Genomic DNA, 17,151 nt, shown 5'->3' on the forward strand with positions numbered 1-17,151 from the left:
CAGCAGCCTTATCCTCATTTTACCGATGGGAAAACCGAGGCCTGGGAAAGAGGAAGAGGCTTGCCTGTAGTATTACAACGAGAGAGTTGCAAGGACAGGAAATAGAACCTCGCTCTCCTGACTCTTTCCTGTGCTGAATCCACCAGACCTTCACCCCAAGCTTGAAATCCTGCCCCTATTGTCAACAGATTGCTTTGGTTTCAAGGAGGTTGTGGTAGGGCAGGCTGAAGGGAAGGGAAACCCAGAGCAAGAGTGAGGAGGTATTTACAAATGTCAGAGTGCACAGCAGATAACTGAAAATTCACCAAATCTTCATAACCCTGTTGCATTTCCATGTCCAATATGCCAGGTGCTGGGGTTCTAGAGGTTAAAGAATTATCTGGTCTGGATGCCTTAAATCTCAGCAGCAGTAGCACAATCACTCAGTGCCTCATCATAGCAATGGGAATGTCTGTGCTTCCCTGTCTGCTGCCACCTCCTCCCTGCCAAAGAGTTAAACACAGATATTGGATACAGTCCTGAAAACAATCTGTCAGAGTGACTCCAAACAAAGATGGGACTCTGTTGTCTCTAAACTCACCAAACCCTTCTTTCTGGCTCTTATGCTATGTTGCTGGCAGTCATGATGCTAATGAATGCCAAGGACCCATGAAATCCCCAGGTCTGGCCTCACATAGACTTGCATTTCACAAGCCAGCTTTATGCCTTCCTCCAGCAGCAAAGTCTGAGTGGCAAGCAGCTCAGGTCCTACTGCACCTATTCCTATTCCACCGCAGCATTTTGCTGGGGACCCTGAAAATTGTCTGGCCAGTTCTGTGTAACCACAAGAGCCTGTCCAGGTTCTTTAGCAAACTCTCCCTGGCTCTGAGGTTCTCACCTGCTGCTTTGCCCTCCTGGCACTGGGAGCTGTGTATGATCAGTGGAAGAAGGGGGCATTTCTCAGGCCTGTTGAGTTAACTGGTATCTGTGTAACTGCACCAGTATCTTACCAGATAGAGCTGTTCCGGTGCCAGCTCTGCTTTGTGCCCATGCAGCACATTTGTGTCACCAGTCAAGCTACATCATGTGGTTACTTATTGTAGGCAGGCCCTGACTCTGCTATTGCGTGAGCATCTTATGGGGAGGCAAGTTTGAAAGGTTCTTCATCTGTTCTTTGAAGATGTCTGTAACTAAGGAGGCTGCTTTACATCAACACAAGCTTTCTGCTGTCATTTCCGAAACTTCTGCCATGGGAATTGCTGGAGCAAAGACAGAAATTTGAGAGGAAGCCCAGGCTGAGGAGATAGAAGTCTTGGACAACAAACAACAGCAAATGAGATCTTCCCTGCCCCTTAGTCCCCCAGTAAACATGCTCTTTAACTCCTTAGATATCTTCCCCTGTAGAGCTTGAATGGGAGGCATTTATAAGGATAGCAATGGGAATGCATCAAGCTGGAGTTGTTACACAAGAGGGAAATTGTTTATTTTGAGGAGTCAAGTGCTCAGATGGAGTCCTTGGGACATTTCCTTTTTGGGGTGAGACTGAATGACTATATGAATTTAGACAAAAGAGTGCTCTACTGGAACAGGAAATGCCACTTTCTCTCTGAGGAGTTAGCTGGGTCTAAATCTCAATTGCACCAATCTTCTTGTTGCAATAGTGCCCCTGCTTCCATGCTGTGAGGAATTGAAATCAATGAACATCTGCTCTCTTTGTAACATACAATGAACTGGAAGGATTCTCCTCCATCTGCTTGTGTTTTACCATAGAAATATGAGGAATGACAAGTCTTATTTTCCCTGGTTTTGCTGGAGGCCTCATTGATGTTGCAGAGGATGATGTACACAGTGAGCTCTCTCACATTATTTGAACAAGTGAGGGTGTTTGACTGTAAGCTCTTTGGAGCAGGAACCATCTTTTTTTCTGTGTTTGTACAGCACTTAGCACAACAGAGTTCTGGTCCATGGCTCGGGCTCCTTGACACTACAGTAGTACAGATAATTATTCGTAATAATCATAATAATAAAGACACTCTCTTTCCTAGAAAGAAAAGGAGTACTTGTGGCACCTTAGAGACTAACAAATTTATTAGAGCATAAGCTTTCGTGAGCTACAGCTCACTTCATCGGATGCATTTGGTGGAAAAAACAGAGGAGAGATTTATATACACACACACACAGAGAACATGAAACAATGGGTTTATCATACACACTGTACGGAGAGTGATCACTTAAGATAAGCCATCACCAGCAAAAAGAAGACTCCCTCCTCAGGCCCTTCGTTACCAGCACTCCCAGCTATCTTCGAGACACCACCGATTTCCTGAGGAAACTACAGTCCATTGGTGATCTTCCTAAAAACACCATCCTAGCCACTATGGATGTAGAAGCCCTCTACACCAACATTCCACACAAAGATGGACTACAAGCCGTCAGGAACAGTATCCCCGATACTGTCACGACTAACCTGGTGGCTGAACTTTGTGACTTTGTCCTGACCCATAACTATTTCACATTTGGTGACAATGTGTACCTTCAAATCAGCGGCACTGCGATGGGTACCCGCATGGCCCCACAGTATGCCAACATTTTTATGGCTGACTTAGAACAACGCTTCCTCAGCTCTCGTCCCCTAATGCCCCTACTCTACTTGCGCTACATTGATGACATCTTCATCATCTGGACCCATGGAAAAGAAGCTCTTGAGGAATTCCACCATGATTTCAACAATTTCCATCCCACCATCAACCTCAGCCTGGACCAGTCCACACAAGAGATCCACTTCCTGGACACTACGGTGCTAATAAGCGATGGTCACATAAACACCACCCTGTATCGGAAACCTACTGACCGCTATTCCTACCTACATACCTCTAGCTTTCATCCAGATCATACCACTCGATCTATTGTCTACAGCCAAGCGCTACGATATAACCGCATTTGCTCCAACCCCTCAGACAGACACAAACACCTACAAGATCTCTATCATGCATTCCTACAACTACAATACCCACCTGCTGAAGTGAAGAAACAGATTGACAGAGCCAGAAGAGTACCCAGAAGTCACCTACTACAGGACAGGCCCAACAAAGAAAACAACAGAACGCCACTAGCCATCACCTTCAGCCCCCAACTAAAACCTCTCCAACGCATCATCAAGGATCTACAACCTATCCTGAAGGACGAGCCATCACTCTCACAGATCTTGGGAGACAGACCAGTCCTTGCTACAGACAGCCCCCCAATCTGAAGCAAATACTCACCAGCAACCACACACCACACAACAGAACCACTAACCCAGGAACCTATCCTTGCAACAAAGCCCGTTGCCAACTCTGTCCACATATCTATTCAGGGGATACCATCATAGGGCCTAATCACATCAGCCACACTATCAGAGGCTCGTTCACCTGCGCATCTACCAATGTGATATATGCCATCATGTGCCAGCAATGCCCCTCTGCCATGTACATTGGCCAAACTGGACAGTCTCTACGTAAAAGAATGAATGGACACAAATCAGACGTCAAGAATTATAACATTCAAAAACCAGTTGGAGAACACTTCAATCTCTCTGGTCACTCGATCACAGACCTAAGAGTGGCTATACTTCAACAAAAAAGCTTCAGAAACAGACTCCAACGAGAGACTGCTGAATTGGAATTAATTTGCAAACTGGATACAATTAACTTAGGCTTGAATAGAGACTGGGAATGGATGAGTCATTACACAAAGTAAAACTATTTCCCCATGGTATTTCTCCCTCCCACCCCACCCCCCACTGTTCCTCTGATATTCTTGTTAACTGCTGGAATTAGCCTACCTTGCTTGTCACCATGAAAGGTTTTCCTCCTTTCCCCCCCCTGCTGTGGGTGATGGCTTATCTTAAGTGATCACTCTCCTTACAGTGTGTATGATAAACCCATTGTTTCATGTTCTCTGTGTGTGTGTATATAAATCTCTCCTCTGTTTTTTCCACCAAATGCATCCGATGAAGTGAGCTGTAGCTCACGAAAGCTTATGCTCTAATAAATTTGTTAGTCTCTAAGGTGCCACAAGTACTCCTTTTCTTTTTGCGAATACAGACTAACACGGCTGCTACTCTGAAACCTCTCTTTCCTAGGTGTCAATTAGGCATTGGAATGAATTGCATCTTTACAAAATACCAGTTTTAACTAGACTAAAAATCTTCCCTTCCACATTGTGCAGTTTTTGCTCTTTTGTGATATCACACCCCTAATTCTCCAGTCACCATAAAGTCCCCAAAGTAGACAGGATCCAAATTCCTATGATAAAAAGTGAACAGAAAAAAACACACCCATTTGCTTCCCCCTTTGCAGTCACCTTTAAGGTATAGCTCAATGTTTCAGTTCAGCCCCTTAGTTTACTGGCCTTCAGCACTTTCCCCTCAAATGAATTTTAGCCAACAATGTCTCCACCTCAGAACAAGGTTTCCTAACCAACTGTTTATAGAAAGTTCTGGATGAGCAGGATTGGCTGGCTTGGGACCTGGTAATAGGATATGAATTTTCTGTAACCCCAAGTAACCGCTTCCAGCCCCAAAGGCCACGTTGGGGAAAGGTCATCTGGGGTCTTATGTATCCTCATCTCACTTGGCACTAATTAGTATCCTCGTTGACAGCCACAGCAGAGAAGCCAAGGACTAAACAGGCTATGGAGGCATAACCAGCCTGTCACCCCTGCTGGGCAAGGCACTTTGGCAGTGAGGAAGCTGGCACTGCCTCTGTCCATGCCATACCTGTTCTTTTCTAACAATGGGAGCTCACTCTCTAAGGATATGTCTACACAGCAAAAAAACAAAACAAAAACCTATGACAGCAAGCCTCAGAGCCTAAGTCAGCTGACTCTGGCTTGTGGGGGTTGCGCTACAGGGCTAAAAATAGCAGTGTAGATGTTCCTGTTTGTACTGGAGCGTGGGGTCGTAGACCCTCCCCCCCCTCACTGGTTTCAGAGCCCAGGCTCTAGCCCGAGTGGGGATGTCTACAACGCTCTTTTTAGCCCCATCGTGCAAGCCCAAGTCAGTTGATGTGGGCTCTGGAACTCACTGCCGCAGGGTTGTTTTTTTCTTTTGGTTTGAGTTTTTTTTGCTGTGTAGATGTGCCCTTAGGCACTTTTCATATATATATTACATTGAGCCCAGTGTGTCTCTGCATTTCTTTTAAGATATGGCCATGCTTTTCTGTTTACAGAGATGCAGATAAAGCCCAGAGCCTTGCAGTTTGTTTGTGATGCTCAGTAAGGGCTTTGGATTGTATCATGAAGTTCTGCAAGTGGTGATCCTAAGGCTGAGTTATTCCATATAGAGGTGGCTGAATTCTCATCTTGTCCAGGGTGACAAGACATCGCACGTGCCATGTGCATTATTTGAACCGAGTCTGTGTATTTTTAATTACCCATCACCGTGCTATCTAAATGCAGGGCTGAGGAGAGAGGTTCAGAGGCCCGGTTAGTGCCGAGAATGCCCCATATCCACAAAAGTGGATCTGTGCAGAGCTGTTGCATGTCTGAGCTACCTTTTTGCATCGTTTCTTGTTTGTAATATACGTCGCACATGTGTGCCAAGGTCACCAGTCCAGGCACTACTCTTTCTTATGCCTTACCCCATTCCCAGCAGGGAACTTCAGGGAGAAGCAGAAGCATTTCCTCCCACAAGGGCCATTTCCCTCTGCCAGCAGTGCACTTGCCCAGTGATGTCCAATAATTAATAATTAGTCTAGCAGCGCCATGATAGGCTGTATCCTTCTTGTCCTCTTCTGCCTGCCTTCTCACATCTCTGCACTTAATTTTTGGCTAGCAAAACTAGAGAGGTGTAAGATGCTAAACTCCATATTCTTTATGGAAATATGCTTATTATATGGATGTGACATAACTGAGATATACTTTATGCAAGATGGGTCTTGTAAGGTATCCTTGGAAAAGCTATGATTTACTGGATGTGATTATCCAATTTGTACGCATGTATCATGTCTGTATCTAAAATTAGGAATATGGACTATGTAACAATTACAACTAGGGGTATATTGGAAAGACACCCACCAGGGGACAGGCCATCAAATTTGATGAGCTATCAGGAAGGAAGAACAAAACCATGAAGATACTAATCTCCCTCCCTCCTGGGAGGCGTGGGGAGGAGGGGGACTTAACTGTGACACTATTAGGTCAAAAAGAAAAGGAGTACTTGTGGCACCTTAGAGACTAACAAATTTATTTGAGCATAAACTTTCGTGAGCTACAGCTCACTTCATCGGATGCAGCTCATGAAAGCTTATGCTCAAATAAATTTGTTAGTCTCTAAGGTGCCACAAGTACTCCTTTTCTTTTTGCGGATACAGACTAACACGGTTGCTACTCTGAAACCTGTCACTATTAGGTCAGGTGATCTTGTCACCTGATACTAAACATTACCTGGGACTTCTTGTAACTTTCCACTGGAAGGCAAGGGGGATCAAATTTGAGAAACAAAGGATTCCGCCTTATATAAATCCTATTTAAGGATGGGGAGGAATGCAAACGGGACTCCTCCTCTCCGTGGCCTGTTTGCCCAAGAAGAAAGACTGCTAAAGCCACCTGAAGGGAAGACGGGGCGGGGGAGGCGGAGTCCAGACTGAAAAGAAATATAACGGAACTCTGAACCACAGAAACTTTGCAACCTGCCTAAAATAATATTTAGGGTAAGAAATTACATTTTGTAACCTGTTTCTTAAATATATTGAGCTTAGCTTGCGTACTTTGTTTTATTTGCTCAGTAATCCGTTTTGTTCTTTCTGTTATCTCTTATAATCACTTAAAATTCACCTTTTGTAGTTAATAAAATTTGTTTTGTTTATTATTAAACCCCGTTTCTGTAATTTCTAACTGGGGAGGAGGGGCGGCAAGAAGTCATGCACATCTCTCTTCACATTAAGGAAGAGGGTGAATTTGATGAGCTTGCACTGTGCAAATATTTCTATACAGTACAAGACAGTAGTATTTTGGGTTTGTCTCCCAAAAGGGGTGGGCACGTGAGTGCTGGGGGAGCCCTCTCACACAGAGCTGACTTCAGTCTGTGTCTGCAGCAGGGTGTGGCCCTACTTGTATGTGTGTGCTGCAAGAGGCCGAAGAGCCTAATTCAGCAAAGTAGGGAGAAAGAACCCAGGCTGATTGAGCAGGGGAGGCTCAGTTAAACCCCAACACATCAGATGGTCCAACCTGTCACTGGAAGCATTTATAAAACTAAAGAGAATGTGGCTTTTAGCAAGCCCTTCATTTGAGATTAGGTATCATCTCGTCCTAGACTGTGTGTGTAACTTTTCTCTGAAAGCTTCTGTCTCAAGTCTGCTTCATCCCCAACTGCTCCAGTCAGGTCCTGACTTTATTCTCTCTCTTTTTAACCCCCGCCCCCCGGAAGGTGGCTGCATTCGGGATCATCAAACATGGCTGTCTTGGAGGTGCCCTTGTTCTCAGGTTTCCGAGCAGATATTGAGAGTCTGGAGCAGGTAAGATGTTGTGATCAGAGTGCAGAGCATGTGCTTAGAGGTTGGTCATGGCTCTTTCATTAGCAGGGATTCCCTTTGAGATGCTTGGGGAGGTAAATGCCATATTATGTGAGAAGAGATGTAATTAAAATCAGAGGGTAGGAGATTTCACTTGTCAGAAAATATTTATCTGAAGTGGGGAAACAGATGTTCTGAGTAAGATTAACAAATTTACCTAACTCAGCCAAATAAGCCTTTATTACTGTGCATGGCTCATGGTAATTAAATGAGACTCATTTGGAAAAGCTGAAGTGAAAATGTGCTCCAACAGGAGCTGTTTATGGCTTCTTAGGGGCTGTATTATCTCCAACATCTGGATTCGATTTCATTGGAGGCTCTGTGTCTTGGAATTTTTTTTTCTGGGAGAACATCATGTTTATTGCAAGCCAAACTGAGGTGGACAGAATGTGCCTCTTGCCCAGCCAGCTCTCTAGGAGGGAGGAACTACAGTCTTCAGATTCACTTTAGACTTTGTTACAGCATTACACTGTTTTCATTGCTTTTTGATGTTATAAATAAAATTGTTAGTGACACTCTATCTAAAGAGAGAAAAGAAACTAACATGCTATCTCTGAGAAACAGCAAAAGAGCTAATCAGGAATTTCTCTACACAACAGACCTCTTCCTTTAATGGCCTTGTCTTTTCTGTATGTGTGTGGGCGGGGTGAGCTGTGTTCATAACTCAGGTTAACTAACAAGGCACAATTCTAGTGAAGACAAGGCAGTTTAATTTGACTTACTAACTCACGTGAAGACTACAAACTGCCTTGTCTTCACTAGGATTGTACCTCAAGTTAGTTAACTCGAGTTGAGAATGCACGCTTTTTCCCCTCAGTGAAGATGAAGCCATTATGTGCATCTTCAGAGGGCTGCAGTTTGAGTCAAAACTTGCCCTCAGGTACTCACATGGTAACTGTCACTGAAGCTAGTGAGATTGTTTGTTAGGACCTGAGAATAGAATTTGACCTTTTATGTATTAGGAGAGCATGTATACTTGTTTTTGTGCAGATATACGTGTCTGTAATGCATGGAGCCTTTACTTTTAAAAGAAAATGGAAAAGGTTTTGTAATATGGGTAGCAGGATAATGTGTGTGCACCCTTGGAATCTCCATTCTGCTGTGTTTTAAATATATGCATTTGAAAATGAAGTCGTCTTTCACTTACCAGCTAATTCCTGAGTCTGGGATTCTCTTTTTCCCCTGCAACAAGTGGTACAGCCATAAATGCCTAAAGCAGAGTAGAAAAAGTGCAGGAAAACCCAGGTCAAATTGTGGGGAACCCTAGAAATCTTGCTATAGAGATAGTAATGTTGAACCTCTCTTCTGCTGCTTTTTCACAGACTGCAGAGGACGTGTGGGTAGTACATATGTTGCCTATAGGTAATGGGGAGGTTGAATATCAGTATAAGGAAATATCACCAATAGGAGTCTCCCATATTGCTTTGTGGAAGATAGTGAGGAAATAACTGAGGGGTGTCTGCTGGTCTTGGTTTACGTTTGCAGTCCTTCTTGTGGAAGAGCTGTAAGTAAAGGCAAAAGGATATGGGTGGAAAACTGGCTTAGGAACAGGAGATGCAGGGCAGCTTCAGAGCACATAGAAACATTCCCAGTGGGAATCACTGTCAGGACCTCTTCTTTATTAGCCAGAAAGATGGATGATGAAGAAAATAGGTGAGCTGATACTGTTCTGAAAGAAGGATGCTATTACTTTAGAGGGGGCACATACAGATCAGTGGAGAGAATACCAGCTATGAAGGGCTAGGGGAGCTGCTGGGCTTATTCTCTTCGCAGGCTCTGAGGTTTCAAAAATAATGGAAGGGACTGATTGTTGCTAACGGTAAATTGGTCACACTGGAGAGGGGATCAAACATTAGGAGTGAAGTGCGAGCGCTCCTCTGCTGGACAGAATTGCATTACACAAATGGGACTAAATCTTTGGAATATGTTACTGAAAAGGGCAATCGAAGCAAATAGTATAAAAGAGTCTGAGAGCGGGTCCAGTTTTGTTTCTGGAAAAGCAAGGAGTGAAACACTAGAAAGCACTGGCATATTGGGCGAAGAAGCCATCCCCAGGGGCTCCTTATATTCCTGGTAGGGCCTGATGCAGCTAAAGAAGCAGTAGGAGCTCTCAGGACCCAGGACAGGCTGTGTTGATCTAACCTGTGCCTCCCCACAACACAGGAACATTGGAATGAGCCACTGGGGTGGATTACCCTCTTGGGGTCTCAGGTGCTGACACTTTTTGGGGGCTGCAAAGTTTGTGTGTCAGTTAATCCTAGAATGATTTTGGTCAAAAGAATTGTGTTCTGGTATAAGACTGATTTTGTGGCTGTGCCAGCCAAGTGTTTCTCTAATACATGGAGGGAATGAATTACTGGGGTTTGTTCTGCACACATCTATAGGTTGAGAGTTTTAAAATAGGAGCAATTCCACTTCTGCACAGAGGGCCAGCACAGGGTCTGTTCAGTACTCACACCATCAAGACTTACTGGTTTATGCTGGCACTCTGCTCAGTAGTAGTTTGATGTGTGGTTAACACAAGAGTGGATGTACATGATCTAGGACAGGGGCTATCAACTTTTTTCTTTCTGATGTCCCCCCAACAAGTTATAAAAACTCCATGGTTTGCCTGTGCTACAACTTTTTTCTGCACATAAAAGCCACAGCTGGCATTAGGGATTTGCAAGCAAGGCTATTGCCCATGGCCCCACATCACAGGGGGCCCCACAAAACTAAATTGCTCAGGCTTTGACTTCAGTGCCAGGTGGCAAAGTTCAGGGCCCCGGACTTCAGCCCCGCATAGCGGGGCTTCGGCTTTCTGCTCTGGGCCCCAGCCAGTCTAACACTGGCCCTGCTTGATGGACCCCCTGAAACTTGTTTGCAGCCTGCCAGGAGGCCCCGGACTCCTGGCTGAGAGCCACTGATCTAGGAATCAGGAACTTCTGAGTTTTAATCCCAGTTCCCCCATGGATTCACTGTGTGACCGTAGCCGGTCACTTCTTCTCTCTGGGCCCCAATATACTTCACCTGTAAAATAAGGATAATACTTACCTGCCTCACAAATCTGCCACAGAATATTTGAGACACGTGGGACCTCAGGGATTCGGGTGTCCCATTTAGCACCATCATGCCAATGTCGAGGCAGTGCAGGTCTCCCTTCCAAATGCTGACGTGCATCCTGGGGGACAGAACAGAAAAAAATGGGGAACATATCCAAGCCAGAGTAGAGAAGGGGTCAAAGACTGACCCACACTGGATGTATTGTTAAATATCTTAATATCTGGGAAGCATCATGTGTGAGTTTAATATCCCTCTCGTGTCAAGCTGAATGATCTCTCCAGCACATTAGACACAAACAGGCATTTCTCAAGCACTGGGCACACAGGTCTGTCTTTGCTTCCTCTCTACAAACAAAAGTGTTTGTGGTGGCCTTTCCCATCTCCCCTTTCCCTAGATCTGATCTCCCCTGTTCCCAGTGCCCCAAGGGTTTTTTTCAGGGAGGTGAGGCAGTAAAGGATCTCAGTTCACTAATGATCTATTGTTGTTTGGGGGTGGATGGAGGGGTGTGCCCTTTAAGACTCTGGTTCCATAAAACAGCAGATAATTTTCTTTCCTTATTGCTGGGTGGAGGAAGAGTGTTGATTACACTTGCTTCTTAGAATCATAGAATATCTGGGTTGGAAGGGACCTCAGGAGGTCCTCTAGTCCACCTCCCTGCTCAAAGCAGGACCAATCCCCAACTAAATCATCGTAGCCAAGGCTTTGTCAAGCCTGACCTTAAAATGTTAAGATTGAACCCATGAAGCACCCAGAGCATGAATCATCTGTGCTGAGAGAGATTTAACTCCCTGCAGCTCCATCTTGTTGCCTTTGGAAGCAGCACTGCGATTTGCATAGCTCTTATTGCCCAGGCGCTGATTCAAATTCAACCAGTCTGCAAGTTCTGTGAACCAAACACTCTGCAGACAGAAAAGGAGTACTTGTGGCACCTTAGAGATTAACAAATTTATTAGAGCATAAGCCTTCGTGAGCTACAGCATCCGATGAAGTGAGCTGTAGCTCACGAAAGCTTATGCTCTAATAAATTTGTTAGTCTCTAAGGTGCCACAAGTCCTCCTTTTCTTTTTGCGAATACAGACTAACACGGCTGCTACTCTGAACTCTGCAGACAGCACCCCTGTCTGGGGGAAAAGTTGTTTGCAGGGAAGAAGGTGCTGAGCAGTCCATTTCCACAGCCCTCTCTGGGGCTGCAGCTGAGTGATTCCCACTGGAGATAAAAGGAGTTGTGCAACTAGAAGATATAACTCCTTCAGGGGGCAATTTGCAAAGGTCTGTGGCCAGTCTCCCTTTCTGCAGGTGCTGTAGGTGGAGATCTCAATTCTCAAACCTGTAGCACTTGGAGGCATTGCATAGATATGCACTTGCAGTTCAGTTGTGACACAAAATGTGCATGCAAATTGTGCCTACAAAAGGAGGCTGCTCTTTTTAACACATAGCCCCAAATGTGCCTCTTGTTTGGACTATTTTGTTTGTCGTTAGACACAAGATACTCCCATCTCTGTGTTTTCTTGCTGCTCCCACTCTCTCCTCCACTCCACGCACTTACCATCGTGTCCTAGGGATTTTTATAAATCAGGTTTCCTCGTTAGGTGTTTGCACTCACAAGGAAATAGTGTACACAGAGGGGATTCCCATGCAGCTCTGGGGATGGTGATGGTTAATGAAGAGGCAGGCCCCCTTACTGTGTAGCCACAAATCCTCCTAATAGTGCTGGGTGTCGACAAGGTCAGAGGTCACCAAAGGCTGGCATATCAAACTTCACCAAAAAAATGCAACTTTAGCTGAGCAGAGCATTTCCCAGTGGCGCCAGTCTCACCGAGCCCTCATAAAAGGGCTGTCTGCAGCCGTCCATGGCTGAGTAATAACAGCCACCACCAGGCCCCTAAAATTATACGGACAAATTAAATTGGCTCTTTCCATATTGTGTGGGACTTAAACACATGTTCCTTTTCTTGTTACAGTAATAGCAGGAAGCTGTGCACAGGGTTTTACAGCTCTGAGCAGCACATTAAAGAAATTCACAGCTAAAAATATTAGTAGCAGGTTGGGTGAATTACAGTGCGTGTGCTTTTAGCCCCACATTGTATCTCTTAACAAATAATAATAATGCCTTGCCCTCCTTTCCATTGGGCATTAATCATTGGTTCTCTTCTATGGACCTTTGAGGCAACCTATAGCATTATGTAGTAAGGATATAATTATCTGTTTATGTGGAACGGTTCATTCATTCATTCAATAGTCATGTTATTCTCTTACAAATTCTCTTGAACTTTTCCATAAGGGTAGTAATCCTGCTGCACATACAGCACAGGGAGAACAGCTCTGCAGACACTGATGAACAACACCAGATGAAGTGGATTTCAGGGAGCCAGCACTGTAGGTGTGGGTCTTGCTCTGAAATCCCCAGTGTGTGCAGATCATCACAGTACAGTAATTGATGAGCATGTGCAGAATAAGCATAGGTGCCTGGCTAGCACAATGTGTACTGCGATTCCCTGTGGCTCCAAAGGTAGAGAAGGTAAATAGTAGGGGCTTGGCTTGACCCCCTTATCTCCAAGGGCGGGTGCCAAGGACTCTTTCAGATGGCTGCTCTTTTCAAATGTAAGGATTAATTTTCCTGGCAGAAGAATGTTTTGAGTTGTTTGAGCCAGCAGCAATGGTGGGAGGGGGCCTTTAATACCTAGTGCGGTCCATCAGCATAATTCCCTGGCTGACTGAGGGAGTGTAAACAAGAGATTGCACTCTAGCAAGTGTTTTGGGGTGTCTGGGGTACTGCTTGAGCTTTGGTACTGAAAATAATCCAGGAGCTACTCAGAGTATGGATGAAATATTAAATGAGTTCCAGTGGAGATAAGCATGGTCCCCAGTAGCTAGCAAGTGCCTCACCATAACACGTTGCACCTCACAGGACATATCACACCATAGACAGATCGCATCAGAAAAACACAAACTTAGTTTCCTCCTGGTTTATCTGGAGGTACCTGTGACTCTTATTGCTCATCCTCTGAGGTAATTTTCCAACAGAGAGAAGTTGTGTTTTCTCTAGGTTCTGACCAGGTGTTTCCTAAGCACTTTGAAAGCTTTGTGTTTTTGTTGACTGCAAAATATTTTCCATAAAATGAGTTTATAATAAACCTCTTCATTTCCTTCCAGTTATTAATGAACAAGCAAATTGGGTTAAAAAGATATGAAGTTGATGGAAGAAAAATCCTTTTTTATTTTGATGAGGTAATGACTTCGTGTATGATTTTGTTATTTTTCTATGTTAGGATAAGGTGAGAGAAATGATCAGTGGATCAGGCTTAAATAAATAACGAATACTATGCCTTTGATAGCTCCTTGCAAATGAGGATCTCAGTACAAACTTTAATTGGCAAGCTTCATGAACCCCTTCTGAGGCAGGCAGCCATCATCCACATTTTTGGCAGTAGACTGAGGCACAAAAAATGGAGGTGACTTGCCTCAGACCGTACAGAAGGTCAAAATAGATCCCAGTTCCCCTAGTTTCCTGTCCTGTGCTTTAACCACAAGATAATCTGACATTAAAGTATCATTAGCCCCTTTGGTGACCCTATGTAACAATGGCCCTTTACTCACGGGTCCATTTGCAATGAGTATTCGGAGTCGGATCTGCAAATCAGTGCACACCTGGGAGAGGGAGCTGGTGTCTTCTTTGCCTTGCTCATCAGCAACAGAATCTTTAACTAAATTCCATTTGCAGAACAGGTTATGACTAATGATACTGATGAGCAAGGTAGAGAACACAGCTTGTGTTTCAGATGCCAGGCTGAGTTTGTGGTGCTGACACACTGCCCCCAGTGCAGGATGTGCCTTACACAGGATTCCACTGGACCTGTATCTTATTGATCTATCTATGCTTTTATGCCACACTTGTCTCAGCATAGTAAACAGCTTGGTATTGGAAGGTACCTTGGTTAGTGCAGGTGTCTAGCACAGTGAGAGTTGAGTTATATGGTGCACACTGTATAGCGTAAGCAGCTGCCTTACTCTGCTGATTTATACAACTGCAGACTATGTTAAACTAAAACTCTTATGCCCTTTGTGCAGATTCCTAGCCAGTGCATGACCTGTGTAAAATTTCAAGCCTTCAGAGAGTATATAGTTGGGAAAACTGCCCCTGTCCCCATCAAAGTGTATGATTACTATGAGCCAGGTATGTGCTGTTTGTCTTTGGATCTTGCTAACGCTAAAGACCTAGCCGGATGGCTTGTTTATAATTTGTCATTCTTGCTGCTCTGTAGCTTTTGAAGCGACTCGTTTCTACAATGTGAGTGAAAACAGTCCCCTGGCTCGGGAGCTTTGTGATGGGCCAACGTGCAATGAGGTGGAAAGCTCAGCCAATCACTGGGTTGGTAAGTTGCAGCAAAGATGAACTGGCAATCTCTGAAAGCGGAATCCAAAAAGTGTATAGCTTGGGAATTCAGAACTGAGAGTGAGGGCTTTAAAAAGATGTTTATTTCTGTGTCTAGAGGCTACAGTAGTGGGTAGTTTTTAAATGCCTGTGGTGAGCATAGAAATGACTACAGGAAATCAGACCAATGATACATTTAATTTGGTCTTCTGTCACCATCAGTAGCTAGTACATGTTGCTTCAGAAGGACGAATAATGTACAATTATGGAATAATCTCCTAATGAGGGAAGTTTCCTCCCGATCTCTGTCAGTTATTGGTTGGGTTATGCACTGAATATGAAGCCTTATGTCCCTTATAATTTTCTTAATCTTTTATCTAACTTAATTATGGATGCTGCTATTATTTATTCATATAAATGTTGCAATTTTTTATCCTGTTTAAGTTCTTGACTTCAATAACAACTTTTGGCAGAGAGTTCCACAAGTTAATTATGTAGCAAGACAGAGTAGTTTCATGTGTCTGCCATGACAATAATTTCTTCCAAGACTACCTACTTCTTTCTGTCCCACATGATGCACAAATTGGTGCATGTGTGTATGTGAGGGAGGGAATTGTACTGTATACAGAGACGAAGTATTACAGCCATTGCTGCTATTCCAGAGCAGCTGGTCTATTCCCACAGCTTCCTGCTTCAGTAAATTCATAAACTGCTGTTGAGAAGCTGCAGGGAATTCTTATTAAAAAAAACATGTCTAGGAAACAAGAAAAAAACAATAAAAATATCCTCTAATCCTCTGCTTCTGATGTTCCTGCTTCCATTTCAGGTTTTGTTCACTCTGGGCCATGCAACAATGTTTTTGGCTGTTTAGAAGATGAGTATTTTGAGCAGTGCATGTGCTCCCGGGACTGTGGCTATGATGGGGAGCCAGTTTGTGGATCGGATGGGATGATTTATCAGAACCATTGCCAGATGGAGGTAGCATCCTGCAGGAATAATACAAGGATAGAGCAGATACCTATGTCTCAATGTTCTGCCTGTAAGTTCCATTCAGTTTCCTGTTCTGTTGTTACAGGTTAGCCAAGGCAGTCCACAACCTCACCTGAACAAGGTCTGCTGATTAAATTGTGTCTGATGTGGACAAGTGGAGGATTTGAACTCCGTCTCCAAAAGTGAAAAGATAGCTCCCTGTCCTGCTACACATGAGCTGGGCCTTGCATTTAGTAGAGTTGACAGTTTCCTGCTGTACTGAAATGGTCACAGTTGGGTTTGCATATCTCAAGGACGAAAGAACCAGTCAAAATGACCCTCGAGGAATTTCAGTGGCTCCACTGATATTCATCCAGAGTGATGTCTCCAGATATAAATGAGCCCTGTGAAAGATCTCTGAGCGATTTCCCATGAGCTTTCATCAGCTGCTGTGTGGCAATTTTATGAACTATGGTGGATCGTGGTGGATAGGGCACTGTGAAAATCATGGTTTCCTGGACTGCACAGAAATCCCAAAATTAGCCCAATACTGTGATTTGTTCTCCAACAGTGAGGAAGCGGAGATGGATACTCCTGTTTCTGCCTCCCCACTGAGGCTACAGCTGCTCATGGGGCATTAGCAGGCCAGTCCCATGCCACAGACAGGCAGGGAAGTGGTGGGTGTGATGGGCAGGTGGATGTTCTTAACAATGGACAGGGTGATGAACGCCACCTGGATGAGAAGAGAAAGCCAACTGTGTGTAAATTCAAACAGATGGTGCCAGCTGGTCCGACCCAGTCCTGCCTGGGCAAGGGATCAGGGCTTGGCTCGCTTCACACTCAGCTCCAGCTGCCAACCGCTGCTTCCTGTATGGCCAGCAGGGAGAGGGGGTCAGCCCTGAAAACATGGCAATTAGGAGCCCTGGCCTGGTCCACTTCACCATGGTCCCTGCAGGCCTGGTGGAGAGACATAGGGTTACTAACCCTTCAGGATTGTCCTGAAGTCTCCAGGAATTAAAGATTAATCTTTAATTAAAGATTATGTATTGTGATGAAACCTCCTGGAATATATCCAATCACAGTTGCCAACCCTAGGGAGACACCAGTGTGCCAGCTGGCTAGGAACTGAGGCGGATCCATCCCACCACCCCTATCTCCCTGCTTGTGTTCTAAGCGGTGGTAGTGCTGAATATTGTGCTGGTTACAGTGTGGGGATTTCAGAGTAGCAGCCGTGTT

General features: G+C 44.6%; 1 protein-coding gene across 2 annotated transcripts in view; it reads left to right on the top strand.

Moving 5' to 3' along the window:
- The window catches only part of CPAMD8 (C3 and PZP like alpha-2-macroglobulin domain containing 8), a 97,184-nt gene that overhangs the window by 61,821 nt on the left and 18,212 nt on the right, over nt 1-17,151 (top strand). For both annotated transcript variants that reach the window (XM_038383664.2, XM_043502818.1), the window contains exons 36-40: nt 7,388-7,475; nt 13,728-13,802; nt 14,643-14,748; nt 14,837-14,947; nt 15,773-15,985. In XM_038383664.2, the coding sequence (XP_038239592.1) occupies nt 7,388-7,475; nt 13,728-13,802; nt 14,643-14,748; nt 14,837-14,947; nt 15,773-15,985 (593 nt within the window). The remainder of the gene's footprint in view (nt 1-7,387; nt 7,476-13,727; nt 13,803-14,642; nt 14,749-14,836; nt 14,948-15,772; nt 15,986-17,151) is intronic.

This window comes from Dermochelys coriacea, chromosome 25 (genome assembly GCF_009764565.3).
Source record: "Dermochelys coriacea isolate rDerCor1 chromosome 25, rDerCor1.pri.v4, whole genome shotgun sequence".
In the NCBI taxonomy this organism is placed as follows: Eukaryota; Metazoa; Chordata; order Testudines; family Dermochelyidae; genus Dermochelys; species Dermochelys coriacea.